Genomic DNA, 20,430 nt, shown 5'->3' with positions numbered 1-20,430 from the left:
GTTCATTTTAAGAAAAAAAGTTCAAACAATGTTACTAAAGTTCAAATTATAAAGTCTAATAAGCTCAAATAATTAAGTTTAGATGAAATAAAATAAGTTTAGATAAGTGAAAATCAGGTAAATAATAAAACATCTTAATTTAATGAATATTTCTTTCAAAAAAAATAATGTAAGAAAATACAATAAGTTCAATAACTATATACCTTTAAGAATAATTATTGTACTTGTATATGTGCTTTGACTAAAGATGGTAAATTAGTACCAACAAGTTGTCAAGGAAGAAATATGCTGGTTGCATAAGCAATGTATCCAAAGACTTAAAGTTGGGATATTAATATGCTATTTTAATGGTGAGAAACTTAGATGACAGAAAAAAAAGAGCATCAAATAAAAACTGTGAAAATGGAAACACAAGAAAATGGTATATATATATATTTAGTAGTGTTAGAAAGAAGATTAGATTTCTCAGCTTTCTTCGACATGTCTTATCTCCACTCGAAAATTCGTGTTTTCTTATCACAACTCATAATATTATCTACCTCATAATTTCCGAAGAAATTATACATTCCCTTAATTTCTATGGTAAGGAGGAAGAGCATCTATCTAGGGTCTTGCCCTGGGATCGATCCCTCACCCAACTCGCTTGCTCACGAGATAGGATCGTCCATGTACTAAAAGGGATGGACACACTTGAGCTTGTGCACGATATGAGCCGGCTATGCATGATATGGCAGCAATTTGCGAAGAATTGCTTGACATGACACGGACCAACACAATTAAGTAATAACAACAATTGTTTACTATAACGTATAGTCACTTAATTTTATAAAGTAATTAACCAATTTCGATCTCTCTTGTTCTATAAACAAGGGACAGTCAAATGTGATGATTTGTGGCGTTAGCGATCTAACACTATTCCTCAATTTGACATATTCTTTTATCAATGTCCCTCAAAAAAAAAAAATATTCTTTTATCAATGTGGAATACTCATGTAGTTACACGCAATTTATCCAAGTGCATAATCGCTACTTTATCATGCTCACAAGAGTCACAACACACATTATTACAGGACAATATTTTTAGTTGGCACTACTTGTGTAAGTTGCGTAAAACTTGAAGTGATTAAGCATCTATATATAATTCAGAGTATAAATTCTTATTACATGCATAATGATGCTCCACATTGTCAGGTATAGTATCACACACACTCGCATTGTCAAAAAATTTATGCCATCACCATTACCCAAAACGTAAATTTATTAAAATAAAATTCTTCAAACTCATGTCTTAAAACAATAATGTTCACTAAAATAATTTATTATAAACATTATTCCAATAATATTCCATTCCCTTATTTCTGATCAGCCAATCAAGAATAATTTACATATACCATTTACAAAAATTCATATATAAAAGATAATTCTAGAATTTTCATAGACCTATAAATTATAATACGGAGTACTCTCTTTGTTTCAAATGATGATGAATGTCAACCATTTACACAATAACAAAAATTCAATAATCGGTGAATGTTAACTAGATTTGGAAATATTTAACTTAAAAAAATTGACATATTGTGAAATATTGAAAGCTAGGAAAGACAAAAAATTGACATATTGTGAAATATTGAAAACTAGGAAAGACAATCGCCCGAAATTAAAGATTTGCGTGTATATACATTCATATGTATTCTTTCCATATGTACATTGTTTTTTTCTTAAAATGTTTTGAGTACAAATTTCCCGTTAATTATACTCCGTATCAATAAGTTCAATTATTTTTTGAAATATAAATATAATGAATAATACATGATAAAAATATTAAAGATCATGCATGTATTGAATGTAATTTTTTTGAAACTTTGCGTGCATAATACAAACACTACGGGCCTGTTCACTTCACTATTATATACTCATGAGTAGTTTGTTATAATCCCCCTTTTCCCTTGTTTTCTAACGAAATACATATCAAACTATTTTAATAGTAATTGACCTTTTAAAAAAGGAAAGATATTCAATAAAAAAAATAATAACAATAAAAAAATAAAAATAAAAAACCTATTAAATTTGAGCTTCATTTCAGTTCAATTTTTATTTTGTTATTTTAAATTTTCATTATAATAAAAAATTTCTTTTGTTAATATGGAAAATTAATATGCCATGGTTAAGCCTTTGTATTTAATTAAATTCTCAGTATAATTCCGTAAAAAACGTTCTTTCTACAACATGTACCTTATATTCTTATAAAATTATAACTTAATAGCCTCACACTTATTTCCCAAAAAATAATAAAAATATTTTAGACTAAAGTATAGAGATGCTAAATATGGAATATGCATATAAATAGCTAGCAAGATGATCACTGATTTTGTCATAAACAGTGCTCTCTACTCAAATAAACACTCTCACAATTCACACAATATAAAGCCCTAACAAGGGTTCAATTATTCGTTCATATTAATCATATATTATCACTTAGAGAAATCATTATGATTAGCTTAGATGATATATACAAGGTCATAGTAGCCACGGTTCCACTCTATGTAGCCCTAATATTAGGTTATGGTTCGGTCAAATGGTGGCACCTATTTAAACCCGATCAAGTCGATGCCATAAACCGGCTCGTTTGTTACTTCACCCTTCCTCTATTCAACTTAGATTTCACTGCACATAGTAATCCCTTTAAATGGAACTACAAGTTCCTAGCCGCGGATGGTATATCTAAAGTCATCATTGTCGTGGTGTTAGCCCTTTGGGCTAGGTGTAGTAGTAAAGGAAGTTATTGTTGGTCCATTACTAATTTTTCTTTGTGTACACTAACTAGCTCACTTGTGGTTGGGGTGCCCTTACTAGGGGCTATGTACGGTCAATTAGGTATCGATTTAGTTGTTCAATTCTCGGTTATTCAAGCTATTGTTTGGCTTACGGTGCTTTTATTTGTTCTTGAGTTTCGTCAATCTAGGTCAGATTTTCCTAGTACTATGAATTGTAGTACTAGTGTGGTGAGGAATCCTCCTCAAGTCCATTCTCTTGAGAGTTCTCGGAACGATTTGGAGGGAAAAATCATTATTGATGGTTTAGGGGATGGTAATAGACCATCTTTATGGTCTTTGATGAAGGTAGTTGGGAAGAAATTGCTTGCTAATCCCAACTCTTATTCTTGCATTGTAGGCATTGTTTGGGCGCTTTTCGCTTGCAGGTAATTATAATTAATTATGTGCTATGATTTTATTATTTGATTTAATTTGTTATAATTTGGATATAAACATGTCAACGTTATTGATGTATATGTAGGTTCAATTTTAAAATACCAAGCATTGTTGATGGATCTATACTCATTATGTCAAAAGCTGGGACTGGGACTTCTATGTTTAGTATGGGTAAGCCTACATAAAAAACACGTGTTACTCTATCAGACAAATAGTTATTTATACGTGCAATACACCAAATTATCAGAATATAGGTACACCTAGATGTATAATAAACTTAATGTTTAGTTATACTGGGGATATGTAGGCATGTTCATGGCTTTGCAAGAGAAGCTAATCGCGTGTGGACCAAAGCTGACCATATTTGGAATGATACTGAAGTTTGTAGCTGGGCCGGCTGCCATGGCTATTGCTGCCCTTGTTGTTGGTTTGCATGGTGATGTTCTTCGTATAGCTATTATCCAGGTAACATATATTAGTGTACACCCGGCCCTTATTATTCTCTTCAATTTTTATTTAAATCATATTGTTATAAAACTAGCTAGTTTAATTGTTGAGAGCGAGGGATAGCTCAAGTGGTTAGAGCTCCCTCCCAGACTCCCGGCTCCAAGAGATCCTATGTACTCCGTACCACTATATCATGTTTATATCAAGTTACTAGATACTAATTAAAACTTAGGTAGTGTTATAACTATTTTGTTTTTCTTTTTTCAGGCGGCATTGCCACAATCTATTACCTCATTCATATATGCCAAAGAATATGGACTACATGCGGATGTGCTTAGTACTGCGTAAGTTTGTTTGATCAAATCATATGTTATTAAGAAATTTGTCAAAATTAATACGGAGTAATAAACTAATAATTACTCTATTGCTTAAAAAAGTACATAGGGATTGATCAAGAACGGAGGGCGTAATATCATAAGAGTTATTATGTACACCGTAGTTATTAACATTTTGGTATCGTTTATGAAATTTTAATATTGTGTCTTAGCTTATCTCTTTTGGCATATGGCAGGGTGATCTTTGGCATGATGGCATCACTTCCAATTTTGATAGCGTATTATGCGATTCTTCAGACATTACATTCTTTATAAAGTACTTTCAATTTGTACCAAAAAGGTGATATTATACTCCATGATTAATATGGGGAGATTTTTTTCTCTATCTATGTATAATCACATTATAATTAATGTAAAATTTTTAACTTGTAATGAGCTGAGATTGAGCATGCACTTTACACAAAGTACGTCCTTTAAATCGATTAACCATAGAGCTTGTCATCATGCATCAGGCTAGCTACTTCAAAGTTCAAATTTTGTTCTGCACGTATTTCCGTCGCATGTATATAAATAAGTACTCCCTACGTCTTATTGTATTTTATTTTTTTTGTATTGTTGTACAAAAATTGTAATGACTAATGGATACGAGTATTAATTTTAATGTCATTCCATCATTGGTAGCTCAGCCAATCTTGTATCATAATGTTAATATAATCATTATTTGGTTGTTAATAGCTAATGTGGATGTGAGGGCCTGTTCATATTTACTGAGCTGAACTGAACTGATTGGAGTTGAACTGAGCTGAACTGAACTGATTGGAGTTGAACTGAACTGAACTGATTGGAACTGAACTGAACTGAATTGAGCTGAAATGAATATTTTATGTGAGAGGGAAATTAAGAGCTGAACTGAATTGAGCTGAAATGAATATTTTATGTGAGAGGGAAATTAAAAGCTGAACTGAACTGAAATTAAGAAAATGTGAATAGGCCCCGAATTGATTACTCGTATTGATCTTTTTTTTTTTTTTAGAACCAATTCGTTCTATCAGAAGTGAACGGCATATCGACTATCAATAGTGTCATTATAATAAGATATTAGGGAGCATATATTATTTAGATGTAACCATTATAAAAGGTCGTACATAAGCTGCCTATATATAAGAAATTAAGAATAAAAATAAAATCGATATGTATGATAGATGTGTGCATACAATATATTTTTTTTCTCCTTAGGGGATCAATAGTTGTGTTGATATATAGTGTGATTATTGCATATTGGTCCGATGTACTAGCTAAGAGCCTGCTAATTGGTTGATGAGAATTGAGAAAATAAGAATTTTTTAAATGTAGAAAAAAATCGTTACAAATGAAGAAAGAAATTACATTCATTACTGAAATCTAATGTAATTTTTAATATTTCACTTATTGCTACCGCCACTAGTTCATGACTTAATTAGTAAAGAGGAAGTAAATTTGGAAGTACGTACGGACTATTGTTATTGTACTTTTTTATTGTACTTAATGATGTTTAATTAATAAAATTAATTTGAGGCTGCGAATTTTAGTTGAAACTATAGAAATTGGAATCTAAATGGGGAATTAATTTTAACAATTTTAGACCATGATTACCAATTTGTAATCAAAAAAAATATACAAGATTTTAAAATTCAAGAAAACAACATATTTGGATCAAATATAATTAACAAATTCACATTTTCCATCAAAAACTAAAATCAAACCCATATTAGGAAGAGTTTAAAATGGACAAAAATTAAGAGAAAATAAGATATTACCCAATCCAAATTGATCTAATATATTTTATATCTCTTAATTGAGATTTACTAGGAATAAAATATTTTTGATACACCACTCTTTCTTCTACTCTATTTTAATCTCCATAAATAAATTATCATAGCCTTAGTATAAATTAAAAACCATTGAACTCCCAATCAAACAACATTTCATTGACTCTTCATTTTCACTCCAACCCACAAAAACCCTTAGAATTAAGCTCATCACCATGACTTCTCCTAGTAACAACCTCTTTCTCCTTCTAATACTCCCTTTTTTCCTCCTTAACCCTTCTTTGGCCTTTCGAATGAGACCAACCTTCGATAATTCCCTAACACCATCATTGTTGTCGTCGTTGTTGTCATCATCCTCATCGATACAAAGATTTATAAATGTAAGAAATTTTGGTGCAAGAAATGATGGAAAGACGGATGCAACACAAGCATTTCTTAAAGCATGGGATGCTGCTTGTTCTTCGACGAATCCATCCATTTTATACGTACCAAATGGAGAATATTTGTTGAAACCATTGCAATTTGAAGGAAATTGTAAGAGTTCAAAAATTGTGTTCCAAATTGATGGAACCCTAGTTGCTCCTAATGATTATAGAGAGATAGCTACTACTCATCATTGGATTATGTTTCATGGAATAAATGGCCTTCATATTAAGGGTGGTGTCCTAGATGCTAAGGGTAAGTACTTGTGGAATTGTAAGGCATCTAGTCAACATTGTCCCAATGGGGCTAAGGTAACCTCGTTATTTTTGCTTAACTTGAATTATACTCTTTGAGCACCTACTTATAATGTATTCGTTTGAGGCCGGGTAAATTATAAATGGTGTACATGTTTTTATTAAATAATTTTGTCTGCTCGAATTTACATTACATGTCACTAGCTAACGACGGTCCTAGCTAACTTACAAGTAAGCCCAGTCTATGCTGCAAAATGAACTATATTAAGTAAACAATCATCATAGTACTACTAAAATAGATTATATAGTCAAGAATATCAAACTTTAGGCAATAAATTATATCAGTATCATTTCATATCATATGAATTATTTGTACATATATATAGTAGTGTTCTATGTCATTCCTGTTGGAGTAGATTGTTTTTATGTTATTGGTAAAGATTGAATCTACTCAATCGATAATAATAATGGTAAATGGAACTAACTAGCAAAGGAATTGTATCATATCAATCAATATTATAATAAGCTATACAACCTATGAAGATTAATTAATAATCTAATGTAATTTACAACTTTAATTTTTAGTAATTTTGATACTTTACTTTAATTTTCGATGATTGTCTCATAGAAAAACTTTATTATCTTGTTATGTCTTGTGTACATACGTTAAGATCTTTGATTTTGTATTTTCTAATACACCTCTTCTTGTTTTCTGTTTTCCCTTTGTTGGAGTAGACGTTGGGGTTCGATAACTCGAAGAACATAGTCGTTGATGGTTTGACATCAATTGACAGCCAAATGTTTCATGTTACGATTAATGCATGCCAAAATATAAAGATAACAAGGATGACAATTACAGCACATGCTGATAGTCCTAACACTGATGGCATTCACATAGCTTTTTCAAGCGGAGTTACAATATTGGATTCAACTATTAAGACGGGTGATGATTGCATTTCAATTGGTCCAAATAATCAAAACTTATGGATTGAACGCATACATTGTGGACCAGGCCACGGTATTAGGTATGATCTCTACGTATTATTAACACGTTTTTAATCTTTGTGTCTCTTGAATATATATATATACCTCCAAGATCATTTGAATTTCAATTAAAATCCTTAACTATGTCAAGTTAATTTTTTTTTTTAAATGTGAAAGTAAGCTATAATAATAATAATAAAATCTGTAACTAATTATGGTACGGATTTTGTTATTATGGTATTTGGACCAACAGTATAGGGAGTCTTGGACGTGATAAATCAGAAGAAGGTGTAATGGTCCAAAATGTCATGGTGAAGTCAGTAACATTCACAGGTACATCTAATGGGCTGAGAATTAAGACTTTTTCAACTCCAGTCAAGGGAAGAGTTAAGGACATATTTTTCTTGGGGGCCCATATGAATAATGTCCAAAATCCAATTATCATTGATCAAAATTATTGTCCTCATAATAGTTGCCCTACTGGCCAGGTACCCTCCGATCCTCTTTCAATTCAATTCATTTCGACCTACAAGGGCATACATATATTGATCGCTTTTTTAATATTCTATGGCAGGGATCGGGCATACAAATTAATAATGTTGTATACCAGGGAATTCGCGGTACATCAGCTTCTGAAACGGCCTTGATTTTTGAATGTAGCTCCAAGAAGCCTTGTGTAGGAATAACGTTGCAAGATATTAAACTCACGTATCATAATGAGATTCCTCAATGTGAAGGTGAAAATGCATATGGAAAAGTTATAGGGTTTATGCAACCTTCTAATTGTCTAGGACACTAATAACATTGACAATTGTTTCTAGGGTTGTATGTTAGAGTATAGAGATTAAGTAAAAACCCTACTATTTTTTGCTAGCTAGGGATTGCATATAACATAAAGTTTTCTATCAATCAAAAAGAAAACTTTATGTTAATAAAAACGAAAATAAATTATACGTTGTTACAATTACAATGTGATTAATGAAACTTAAATTCTCTCTTCGTCTTTGATTGCCTAAAAAATAATATGTATTTTTAAACTTGTGAATAGTTGATACTCCGTACAAATAATGAATAACAGAGTACAATTTACTACGAGTATTTTATTTTGAGGAAAAATTATAGGCAGAGTTCAAGCTAGAAAAATCAATGCTTATACTTATGACCCGGGTTTAATATCATGTTGCTTATACTTTTTATTTGCTTCCCCGCACAATTAGACTTGACTAGCAAGTAGCAACCAACCAAAAAGAATGAATTCTTACAAGTTACTCAAATTTACATTTCAATTTTATACTACTTTTTTTCTAAAAAAAAAAAAACAAATATCATGAGATTTTTAAACTTTTACAAGGAGATCGATAGGAGGTTTATAAGGATCTTAGCAATACTTTTGTCCAAAGAAGGGATCATGCTCTATTATCGATGGATTCAATAATTTTGATTTCAATGAGCCTGAATTGTCTGATCTTATGCTATTGTATGATTTATGTCCTTAGAAATCGGGCTGATTTTATTCTTCTATATTTGGATAGGATTTTTTTGAACCCAACTCAATACCTTAGATACAAAATGGGTTGGCAAACTGATGATTATCGCTCCCTAAAATCCTAAATTAAAGAGGCCATAAAATAAGAAAAAAGGTACTTCATATCGTATAAACTACTATAAAATAGATTAAACTATAATAGAAATATTACACTTAGGGCCTGTTCATATTTACTTAATTTCAATTCAGTTCAGTTCAGCTCCAATCAGTTCAGTTCAGTTCAGCTCCAATCAGTTCAGTTCAGCTTAATTCAGTAAATGTGAACATGCCCTTAGGGTCTGTTCACATGATCTGAATTGAACTGACAGCTGAACTGTACTGAACTGATTGAAGCTACACTGAACTAAGCAGAGCTGAAATGAATATTTAATGAGAAAAGGAAATTAGGAGCTGAACTGATATGAACTGATTGGAGCTAAACTGAAATTAAGTAAATGTGAACATGCCCTTATTCCCGTCAAAATATTATAATATTGTCCCAAAAATCATGTGTATTGAAAAATAACATTAAGCAACTTATTAGTGTTGTGCATAAGTTCATAATGCTTACAATACAAAGTTGATCAAATTATTATATTAAACTTATTTCCCGTCAAAGCAAAACTATATATTATGACATTATTCACATTATATGACATTATTCACATAATCATGCATAACTAATGTGTTAGTGTGTTACACCACTTGTGCAAAAAGCAAGATCTACCCATCAAAAAGTTCAAATTAAAGCCGCAATTTTAAACTGATTTTTCAAATCTATACCTATTCTAAAATGATAAGTAACGTGATGCATCCATTGTGTAGAAAATCTCGTATTGGATGAGTTGGATTGAGGCATATAGTCACAATTCCCTTAACCCCACGGCTTAGGACAATAATTACAAGTGTACGTGATTAGTGGACAACCTTTTGCAATGTACCCAAAACATTGTGGTGGTGGACCCTTTTTTTCACAAAAAGCTCCATTTTTCCGTTGATTGATCATAAGAAAAGACCTCCCATAACCAAGTTTGTTGTAGAAAATTGGATAACTTTTTCTAGAAATGTAAGAATTTCCTATTTATCTATTTTCATACATTTTTTTTCCTTTTTGTCTGTGTGTTTTCTTATCCGATATGTTAATTTAATTTGAGGTTCAGTTCTAGGTGGTTATGTTTCAGTTCTCTCCCAATTATTATTGCGGAGGACTGAGGGCCTGTTCATATTTACTTAATTTCAATTCATCAGCTCCAATCATTTCAGTTCAGTTCAGTTCAGCTTCAATCAGTTCAGTTCAATTCAGTTCAGTTCAGCTCCTAATTTTCCTCTCTCATAAAATATTCATTTCAGCTCAATTCAGTTTAGTTCCAATCAGTTCAGCTCCAATCAGTTCAGTTCAGCTCAATTCAGTAAATGTGAACATGCCCTGAACACGCGCTCCCCTATCAAGTGCAGCTCAATTACCACTACACCAACAACCAATTGGTAATTGTTTTAGACTTTTAATTATGATTTTACGAGTTCTAACTTCTAGTATACAAGTTTACTACTCACTATTGTGTACGAGTAATCTACAATTCTTCACCAAAATTATCCAACCAACCTTTCAAACAAACCAACAACTCCACAACACATCTATAACTATATGGTTTATATCATTTAATTTATAGTTACTCCTAAGAATCCTGTAACTTGTTCAAATGTTTTGAAGTATCAACACGATTACATTTCTTACAATACTACCTTCCACGTAAGCTAGGGAGCTCTAAAAAATTGAAATTGATTTTTCCCCCTTAATCTTGTCTTTTTAATTTAGTTAAAATTACAAACTAATTTTGGCATTAATGGTAAAGATCGTGTGCCCCGTGCTATTCGCTTCACATTTTCTCTCTCCTCCCTGTCTTTCTCTCTCTAAATCTTTTTTAATTTTGTAGAATTTTCTCAATAATCTTTGAGACGTTCAATCTTTTTTATTGAAAATTTGATATTTATATACCCCAGAAAGAAATTAAACGGAATCCCTCTTCCAATTTCAATTTTTCCTTGATATTTAAACAGGTGAGTATAAAGTTATAATCTTTTTCTGAATTTTGATAATTTTTTTAATAAAGGTGGGATTTTTCTTTTATTTTTGTATGTTAATGAGATAAGTATTGATGAAATGATGCTTGAATTTCAGGGTCATTTTTCCTATTGGAAGAGAGGAGATAGAATTTGAACGTTTGTAGTAATATTATTGAAAATGATGTTGACAGTTTGAAATTCGTTAAAAAGACAAAAATGGCTGCCAAAAACGTAAGTACTTTTCTACATTATTTTATTATTGGATTCTTTTTTGAAAAATTAATAAATCAGATATTCAAATATGTAAGGGATGATATTTTAATTGTTTATTAACATGTTTATATTGCTTGTTATGTAATTGATGATTATATTATTACCAGGTGTTTTGTTTTACAATTTATAATTTGTAGTTGATTGATAATGAATACTTATTTTTGATTCATTTCTACTTTGAAAATGTCAAAATAATGTCTATTACTTTGTTAAAATTGTCTGAAAAGTGAAAATTTTGTTTAATCAAGCTGCAGAATTCTGTTTTGATGACTAATTGCCTCGAATTTTGCTTGATGAAGGATGTTCATTGAGTATTAGATAGGGTTTATTAGTTTATGATGCTGCAAGAATGAGTTTTGCTTATGAGACTAAGTCAAAGTTCAACTGATCATGCTAGAAATTTCAGTTTAGTTGTAATCAATCAAGTAGACAACTATTGTTTTTCTGTGATGTTCAGCTGTAGTTTCTGCGAAAATCCGAATGTAGTGAGAGCCTTGATGCATATGAGGACCTACAGCTCATGATTATTTGTGAGCTGTGAATCCTGTGATTAGTATGATGCTTATGCTTGTTTCGGAGTGATTAGTGCCACAGGTCTTAGGAGTTAGGACCGATATAGTTGTACTCTCATCTTCTGTAGTTTCTCCTCCTAGATGATTGACCCCTTTTCTCCCTTTTGCATTGTTGCTACATCATCTAGGAGCGCTTAATCTTAGGTGCATCTTATAATTTGCCATTACCGGCCTTATGTAGTACTCCATATGTCTTAGGAGAAGAACTTCCTTAGTGTGAATTATCCATCCCAATGAGATGTTGTGAAGTAGCTAACCTCAGTTGTATGTGGACATCATTGCTGAAAAAGTCTTTGACACTTCTTTAGCAATACATGTAAATCCTAAACCTTAGTTATCGTTAAAGTGGGGAAAATAAGCTATATTCTTTCTTCTAGAGCCTGATTTGATATTTCAAAGTTTGGTCTGTTTGGATTGTGTACTCATCGCGGGTAGAATAGGATTCATTGTGAAATGATAAAGAATGCTGTTGTATCTTGGTGTGTTTGTAATCTTTGTATGCTAAGGGTGGAATAGTACATTCTTCCAACATACTAGCTTTCTTCCATTACATGAGATTGATGATGTTATGATGTATGCAGATTGCAATGTTTTCTGATACAAAAAGCCGAAGGTCATGTATTTGCAGTGTTTTTCAAGCAGCTGCTGCAGTTGTCCTAATTTACTTGGTAGGGAGTGTTTTTATTCTACCAGTTTACAGACAGGTATGCTCTGTCCACCCAATACTACATGTTTTTATAAGTTGAACTTCCTAGAGATAACTTTCGGCTTTCTTTTAATTTTTGCAACCAACAATGTGTAGCAAGACTAGCAACACCTAAATAACCTTGTCTTCCTGTGCAGGATACTCCAAAAATGGGGTTAGCTGGAAGTATGGACCTATTGCTAGGCAATAGATGTGAGGTGAGGTCTGTTTTCCTTCCTATGCAGATAATAATAGATTGTGTGCCTTTTATCTTATTAAATTTTTATCTTCATGTTTTAGAATCAGTGCAGACCTCGTGGAAGCGAGTCATTGCCTCAAGGTATTGTCGCAAAGAATTCTAACTTGGAAATGCGACCACTATGGGGCCTTCCAGAGGTAAATAATGTTTCTTTTCCTTTTTTTTCATATGTATGTGTAGTTAGTGAGGCTATTTAGCTAACTATCAACCACGTAACAAGGGTTGAAGTCTCATTCAGCCAATTTAGGCAACTGTCAGCTAACAGCTAGCAATTTAGAGTTTTACTTATTTAGCTGAAAACTTTTATCATTCCAATAATGATGTGTTTTTCAGTATGATCACACTTTTCGTGGAATATTTGATCAATTGTAAGTTTGCTTGAACAGAAAAGTAACTCATCACTGAGTTTGCTGGCAGTTGCTGTTGGGATTAAGCAAAAACAACTTGTGAATGCAATGGTTAGCAAGGTAATTATCATCTGCAACAGTGCTCTTGCTGGCTTATTGCTCTAGCACAGGTGCCACACATAACATACTAATTCTTTTCATGTGGTATTTCAGTTTCTCTCGAGGGGTTTTTCTGTGATGCTTTTCCATTACGATGGTAATCTTGATCAATGGAAGAATTTTACGTGGAATGATCGGGTCATACACATATCTGCAATCAATCAAACTAAATGGTATCACCCTCGTCGTATCATGCTTGTTTTTATGTGAATATGTGATGGCTACCCTTTATCTTCTTTTTGGCATGGATAATGTTCATTGTCTTAAATATCAGATTAATTGCTTATATCCTGACTTGGCTCAGGTCTTTTATGGTGATATAGGTGGTTTGCAAAGCGATTCATGCACCCAGATGTAGTTGCTGCCTATGAATATGTTTTTCTCTGGGATGAAGATATTGGAGTAGACTATTTTGATCCTTTAAGGTGTGTACCATCCTGCATTCCTGCACACGTAAAGCATGTACTAATTTTTTATGATGAAATCTCATTTAGATGATTATTAAGATTTTGTGATTGAGTGAATTATAATATTATGCTTATTTGTTAGACTATGAGCCAAAGTTATTACATCAAAAATGTCAAATACAGTAGTAAGTAGTTTTATTCTTCTGCAAGATGATTAAAGTCATTTCCTACCACTTAATCAAAAATCTTGGTTTTCGAATTTGGGTGAGACGTGAGACATAAGCTGCTAATTTGAAGAGGTTGATAACAGCCTTATGATCGATCATCTTGTAGGTTGTCAATTTTGTCATAGAAACACAAGCTTGATGTGCATTTAAGATTAAGTGCATGCATTAAAATTTTCCTTGTCACGCCACATATCTACTTGTTAGAATTTTATGTAGTAATTCAAAATTTTGCAATACTTCACTTTGAATCAATTTGCTAAGCTCGGTCTCAGGGAATGTTTGAATCTGAGGACCGGACCAGCTATCTTAATTGACACCATTTTATCCTTATTGGGTGGCTTTGAACGCCTTTATATTTTAATGTAGGTATGTGTCTATTGTTAAAGAGGAGGGTCTTGAAATCTCCCAGCCAGCACTCGATGGTAACAGATCAGAGGTGCATCACCAGATTACATCTCGAGGAAGGAGAGGAAAAGTTCACAGGTAATCATTTTGGCATCTTGATGTGCAGTCATAGCTTGGGTTGCTTATTTGCTTCTACATTAGTTCATTCTGCTTAATCAAATATGGATCTGCTATTTTTTGAGCTGACATATAAACAATATAGCTGAGCAGGTTTTATTTTTGTATAATGTTTGTTGTGAGATAACTCGAAGCTATTATATGCTTTGTAGGAGAACATACAAGCATAATGAATGCGATGAAGACAGTTCTGGTCCTCCTTGTACAGGGTAATTATTTCTCAACCTTAAAAGGACAAGAGAGACGAGCTTGCTAGAATAATTATTTTGTCACCCTTTAAAATATATTCAGGGGGGTAAATTATCGAATTTTAAGACTCTTGATGCGTTGCAGGTGGATAGAAGTCATGGCTCCAGTGTTCTCTCGAGCAGCATGGCGTTGTGTATGGTACATGATTCAGGTTTGTCTTTCCTATGATCTGCAGCTAATATCTTTAGAATTTAGGGGATCTCTTTGTTTTTTTTTGTTTTTTTTACCAAGGAATTTAGGGGATCTCCTAATTATACATGATATACTATTGCTTTTGAAATCTCTTCACAAAGTTCTGTTGAAGTGTTTGTATTTCCAATCTTATCAATGTGCTATTGAAGAAAAGTCTTTTAAAGAGGCAGTATAATTAATTAGTTAATGAACTAAAACTTGCCTGTTGTGTGGTGTAGTGATTTTGAATTTTTCTTCACAAAACATGCTTTGGCATTGTTCATGTTTTAATTCAATGTGTTTTGCAGAATGACTTGATCCATGCTTGGGGTTTGGACATGCAGCTGGGATATTGTGCACAGGCAAGTTTTTGCCGATCATTGTTTGTCACACTTTATTTTGTGCATTTTCCTCATTATAATTATAGGTTTTTCGATTTGCTATTCCCAGGGAGATCGAACCAAAAAAATTGGGGTTGTAGATGCTGAGTATGTGATACATTATGGTCTGCCTACACTAGGGGAGCCTCTAGGGAAAAAGGTAAGCAATAGTGTATCCACAATAATCTATTCTTCATGACTTCATCCCTCGGGTTGTGAAGTAATTGTCTAGTTGATTTGTATTTTTCATGCAAACTATGTGGAGCTGCAGAACTAGTTTTCTTATCTTGTAGGGAAGGGTCACTTTGTGTATCTAACCATTTTGCTCTTTTCCTTATGCAGCCTCAACTCCACGTTCTTGACAAACGGGTTGAAGTAAGTCTTCTGGATGAATGCTTTGTTATCTATCTTCGTACCAATTTATGAAACTTATATGATTGATCAATCTCTGCTAATATATAGCAGTATCGCGATAACATGCAGCATGACTAGTATAGTGTAGCTGTAGTTTTCTATGCATTGAGGGACTAGAATAGTATGTAGGTTTAAAACAGTATGATGTCTTTCTGGTTGTCTGAGCATCTGTAACACCTTGAAATAAAGAGTATAACACAACTATTCATAAAGTCTTGATAGCACGATAAATGTAGTGTGGTTGGTTTGTTTTCTCGCAGCAAAAATTGCATGTAGTGCAGTTTTAGATGCTTAATGAAATCTTCCATACTTCTCAGGTGAGGAGACAGTCTTACAACGAATACAAGGTCTTCAGAAGGCGATGGGATAAAGCTGTCCTAACCGATGAATGCTGGACAAATCCCTATCCACAACCATTGAAACCAATCTCTCGGTAACAGGTACACAAACACCGAAAGGCTTTTATATATACACAGACTTGAGGACATACTAGTTGTTTATAGATAGAATTTACAGAAATGAAATCTGCTAAATACCGAAATATGAAAGAACATTTTTGTACAGAAGAGTTGTATACAATGTGTAACAATAGTCAAAAATACATTTATTGATTTGTAAGCTTGTCTGGGTTTGAGTTATGTGCCATACTTGGCCTGCCTTGTATATAAATACGAATTATAAAGTACTATTAAGTATACAACTTTAGTCTATACATGATATGATTCTATCATGCCAAAGAAAAGTTGTGTATTCAGGTCATGTTGTGTTGATTTAGTGGCATCTACTATTTTTGTCTTTTTGGGGTTTCGGTTCAATAAAATTTTTAATTACATCCAAGTTGGTACGGAGTATTTTAAACCAGCACAAAGTTTTATATTTTGACACACATTAGTTCAACTTCCAATCGCGATAAAACAATCCCTTTTTTTTTTTTTTTAAATATTCGTGTATTACCTTTAGTTATGGTTTTTTTTTTTAATCATAAATAGCTTGCCTTTTTTTTTTTTTTTTTTTTTTTTTTTTTTTGAGGACTCTTGTTTACCTCCTTGTCCTTGATAAACAAAAATGCTTAGTTAGATGGATTTCATAGTTATATCATTAATTGTGAGATCCCTATAAGATAAGTTGTTGATTTATTTGCAGTGATGACCCTTCATTTATCAAGAAGATAATTAGTTCTCTCTTGTTTTCGTTTTTCGTTTTTTTTTTTTATTTTTCTCTAGTACTCCGTACAGAGTATGAATATAGAAAGGAAATTAAAAAAAAAAAAAAAAAAACATATATACTGTGTACTTGAAAACTGTTGAACAGTTAGTGATTTACTGCAAAAAGTTAGGAATGGAGAAGTATAAGAGCTAGAGAGTTGAGTTGGTCAGCCAATAAAAGCACATCTGGAATTTTGATGGTTTATATTGATGACTATCCAACCACAACAGATCACTGAATGGTCAAACTAAAGTAAATTAAACTGAGCAATATTGACTTTCATCAGGTTAACTTTATGTGCATTATGGACTTTATGGTCGTATAGACTACATTAATGAAGAGCCCCAATTGCCAGAAAAAAGTCATTAAACAACAACTTGTACTACACTCCTTATGATATGATGATATTTGGAGTATGATAATTAAATTTTATTCAAATAATGCTTCGGGAAACAGACCTAAATGAACAAACTCAGAGTTCTCACCGGTTCTCACTTTGTCACTAGATGAGTCACCGTATTACATGATCTTTTAATATGAACCGAGAAAAAGTACAGACATCAAACAACATGCTATCATTTCTAATATCATCCTAAACTAAGTGAATAGGAGTCATTCTACAGTGCACCATCATCACAAAATGAACAACATTTAGTGCATCGCTATCCACTTCAATTCCATCAAACTCAAGCCTTCTTGCCACTTGCAAAGCATATCTTATGAACAAATTTTTTCGAATGGATCAAACATCATATAAAAACTAATTTAAATAATTTATGTGGTAATGAATAATACTCAAACATTTTTAGAAAATGAAGGATAATGTATTCATATGTTATGTGTACATTCGTTAGAGAAGTATGGAGTACGGACGTGTTTTCATTGACTGAACTGAACTTATTAGAGCTGAACTGAAATGAAATGAATATTATATAAGAGAAGGAAACTAGGAGCTGAAGTAAACTGAACTTATTAGAGCTGAACTGAACTGAACTGAATTGAAAATAATCGTATGAGAACATGCCCGTATATTAATGAAGAGCTAACGAAATAGCATAAGAAAGAAAAGGAGAACGTTGGATATTTCGAATACTTTAATTTTTCAACAAACTCATTTAACTCACTACCCACTCCACCGATTATTATTTTGGAGTTTGGCGACCATCCTTTTTTTTAGTCCCCACTTTAGCTTAGTACAACAATTGCACTCTTCAATAGTATGAAGAAATTTCCTTTTGCTTTAAAAAAAATAAAGAAAAAAACAATCGTGACAAAATTTTTGAAATATTATGCTAGAATTCAATGAAAATAATACCTAAACATTTGGAATTGTTGAGTAGTTCAATCTTAGCTAGAGGGTTGAGAATCTGGAGATCATACACTGTCTATATCACTTAATGCACTAATAAAGTATATAAACCGATCTTGAACTTCAACTATCAGCATAATATTTTTGAAATTGTCCTCTAATAATAAATTAGAGTCAACGTGACACAAAGGTCATAGAATATTAAATGGTGATGCTCTCAAAATGTCGTCACTGTTGATGTCTAGAGCTAAAACCTTTTATGTCTTTAATTGAAAGCAATTAAAAGGTAAATGGTTTTGAAGGGATTGTCAGTAGTCTTGCCTTAATTGGTTGACTTCATTCCATAAATTCAAAATCGATTTTTTTAGACCACGATGTTTAATTTTTGCCATTGTTTAGAGCAAAGTGGAGATTTTATTAAGTAATAAAATGGATAATTTAGAGCACTTAAATAGTGAGTTGAATGTCACAATCCTTGTGAGTTGTGACAATGAAAAATTGAATAAGAGCTTTGTCATGGGCCATCCCATGGCCCAAATAGATAAAAATTGGACCAAAAACAGATATAGATTCATCAACAAGGATTATTGGTTGTCTAACCATGTTCATGAAATAAAATTGTAGTACTTCTTATGGAAAAGTGATGATGACTTAAAGGCCTAATTTGTTCATCTTATTTTTATTTATTTAGAGTCTAATAAGTTCAGTTAATTTCAATTCAAGAAAATAACCGATATACACTAATACTATGCTCCAAGTATCATACCATCTTCTTTCCTACATATTTTTTCATGCATGAAAACATAAAAGTTATAAATAAGTCTGCATTAATTAAAACTCTTGTTGAAATATGAGTTCATTATAAATATAATCATTTAAAGCACAAAGCCCGAAACTAAGTCAATGTATGTAATTAAAAGAAACATTAGTTTAGTATGGTCATTTGAAGCCTAAACCCCCCTCCCTCGAACCACCCATCCAACCATAAATGCCATCACCTACACCAATACTTCATGCAACCACAATGACTCTAGTCACCATCATAGACATATACCACAATAATTCGACAAACACTTCATCGAGCATCGTGAGAGTGGGGCATAAAGAGAAGGTAAGGAAATTCCACTCTCAAAGCGTCCCTAATAGAACTTGATCCCATAGGTCGCCAAGAGGCAAGTTCTTAACTGATCAAGGTAAGCTTCATGTTTTGGAATCAGACACTTTCTATGTACAAGTACAAAAGGAGCAACCGGTAACAACTAACAAGTTTATAGCACGTCCCAAAGTCCATATATAGAACATTAGAACCTTTTTTCATTTTTCTTACTGTACATTGGAAGAAAAGAATACCGCGACATGCGATAAAATTTTACACTTAGATTTGACATTAATGACCTACTCATATAGATCTAGCATGAACATATTTTGCTGAAAAATCTGAAATGAATGTTTGTCCTCCGCTTATTACCTTATACTCGTACTACGGCATAATAGTTTACCAGGCAAAGCACTGAACATCTCCAAGCAATACTTTTTCCAAGCAATTGGATAATTTACAATAGTACAAATAAAACAAAACATCTTTAATACCATATCAATACTTGTCCCCCTCCAATTAAAAAATATAAAGTTGACCCCTCAATCTTGTGGTTGATTTTTTGTTTTTATTGTGATTGAAGCATTAAATAATTTGATTAAAGGGTTTCATTATACATATAACCTAAAGCAAGGAGTTTATGATAAAATTACGTGTTATTTGATGCTAATAATGTTTCGTCCCTGGCTAGGAGACGATTTACATCTTTCTTTAGAGCGCGACAAGCTAAAGTACTTTCTTAACAAGCTAAAGATTGTTCTTTAAGCTATAATCTCACTTTCTTCATAATCTAATGGGACAAAACCTTGTTATAAAAGACAACAATGTACAAAAAGAAGAAACAGAATTGAACAAAGGGAAGAAGCAAGAGAATAAAGGTCAACTAATGGGACTATATAATTACAATCAATCTCTTTTTAGTCCACTACAAAGATTCTAACATCAAAGTAATAAGAAACAATACATAAACAAATATCATAAACTTGTATAATCCACAATTACATTAATCACAATCTCCACTATGCACCTTAATCAATTACTACTAATATAAAACTAATCTAGGGCTAAAATCTTTGGGTCATTGCTTTTTCCAAGCAAACTTTTG

The 20,430-nt window shown here is 32.3% G+C and overlaps 3 protein-coding genes across 4 annotated transcripts; all 3 read left to right on the top strand.

Moving 5' to 3' along the window:
- The first annotated feature begins 2,298 nt into the window (after positions 1–2,298).
- On the top strand, positions 2,299–4,676 carry LOC145605239 (auxin efflux carrier component 5-like). Its single transcript, XM_081661280.1, has 5 exons — positions 2,299–3,199; positions 3,295–3,380; positions 3,517–3,674; positions 3,924–4,000; positions 4,228–4,676. Exons 1-5 carry the CDS (start codon positions 2,490–2,492, stop codon positions 4,304–4,306), a joined length of 1,110 nt encoding a protein of 369 aa, XP_081517406.1. The 5' UTR covers positions 2,299–2,489; the 3' UTR covers positions 4,307–4,676.
- Positions 4,677–6,092: 1,416 nt separating this feature from the next.
- On the top strand, positions 6,093–8,259 carry LOC145606227 (polygalacturonase-like). The gene is made up of 4 exons (XM_081662267.1): positions 6,093–6,533; positions 7,212–7,501; positions 7,714–7,948; positions 8,035–8,259. Exons 1-4 carry the CDS (start codon positions 6,093–6,095, stop codon positions 8,257–8,259), a joined length of 1,191 nt encoding a protein of 396 aa, XP_081518393.1.
- A 2,406-nt stretch (positions 8,260–10,665) lies between these two features.
- Positions 10,666–16,471, top strand: LOC145603625 (uncharacterized). 2 transcript variants are annotated; one of them, XM_081659570.1, is made up of 15 exons: positions 10,666–11,043; positions 11,165–11,280; positions 12,476–12,598; positions 12,738–12,797; positions 12,880–12,975; positions 13,225–13,305; positions 13,399–13,517; positions 13,668–13,769; positions 14,345–14,461; positions 14,653–14,709; positions 14,834–14,900; positions 15,229–15,282; positions 15,371–15,460; positions 15,643–15,675; positions 16,032–16,471. In XM_081659570.1, the coding sequence occupies exons 2-15, from the start codon at positions 11,266–11,268 to the stop codon at positions 16,149–16,151; spliced, it is 1,134 nt and encodes a 377-aa protein (XP_081515696.1). In that variant the 5' UTR covers positions 10,666–11,043; positions 11,165–11,265; the 3' UTR covers positions 16,152–16,471. The 2 variants fall into 2 exon arrangements, with proteins under 2 accessions (XP_081515696.1, XP_081515697.1); XM_081659571.1 differs by lacking the exons at positions 10,666–11,043; positions 11,165–11,280 and adding an exon at positions 11,308–11,352.
- Positions 16,472–20,430: the final 3,959 nt, after the last annotated feature.

This window comes from Chenopodium album, chromosome 22 (genome assembly GCF_948465745.1).
Source record: "Chenopodium album chromosome 22, dcCheAlbu1.1, whole genome shotgun sequence".
NCBI lineage: Eukaryota > Viridiplantae > Streptophyta > Magnoliopsida > Caryophyllales > Amaranthaceae > Chenopodium > Chenopodium album.
This window is presented reverse-complemented; position numbering and strand designations above follow the sequence as displayed.

Coding starts and splice junctions, on each gene's coding strand:
- LOC145605239 (XM_081661280.1), top strand. CDS start 2,490: ATGATTAGCTTAGATGATATATACAAGGTCATAGTAGCCACGGTTCCA. Junction 3,200..3,294: donor TGGGCGCTTTTCGCTTGCAG/GTAATTATAATT, acceptor ATGTATATGTAG/GTTCAATTTTAAAATACCAA. Junction 4,001..4,227: donor GCGGATGTGCTTAGTACTGC/GTAAGTTTGTTT, acceptor GGCATATGGCAG/GGTGATCTTTGGCATGATGG.
- LOC145606227 (XM_081662267.1), top strand. CDS start 6,093: ATGAGACCAACCTTCGATAATTCCCTAACACCATCATTGTTGTCGTCG. Junction 6,534..7,211: donor ATTGTCCCAATGGGGCTAAG/GTAACCTCGTTA, acceptor TTGTTGGAGTAG/ACGTTGGGGTTCGATAACTC. Junction 7,949..8,034: donor ATAGTTGCCCTACTGGCCAG/GTACCCTCCGAT, acceptor ATTCTATGGCAG/GGATCGGGCATACAAATTAA.
- LOC145603625 (XM_081659570.1), top strand. Junction 13,770..14,344: donor GACTATTTTGATCCTTTAAG/GTGTGTACCATC, acceptor ATTTTAATGTAG/GTATGTGTCTATTGTTAAAG. Junction 14,901..15,228: donor GTGTATGGTACATGATTCAG/GTTTGTCTTTCC, acceptor TGTGTTTTGCAG/AATGACTTGATCCATGCTTG.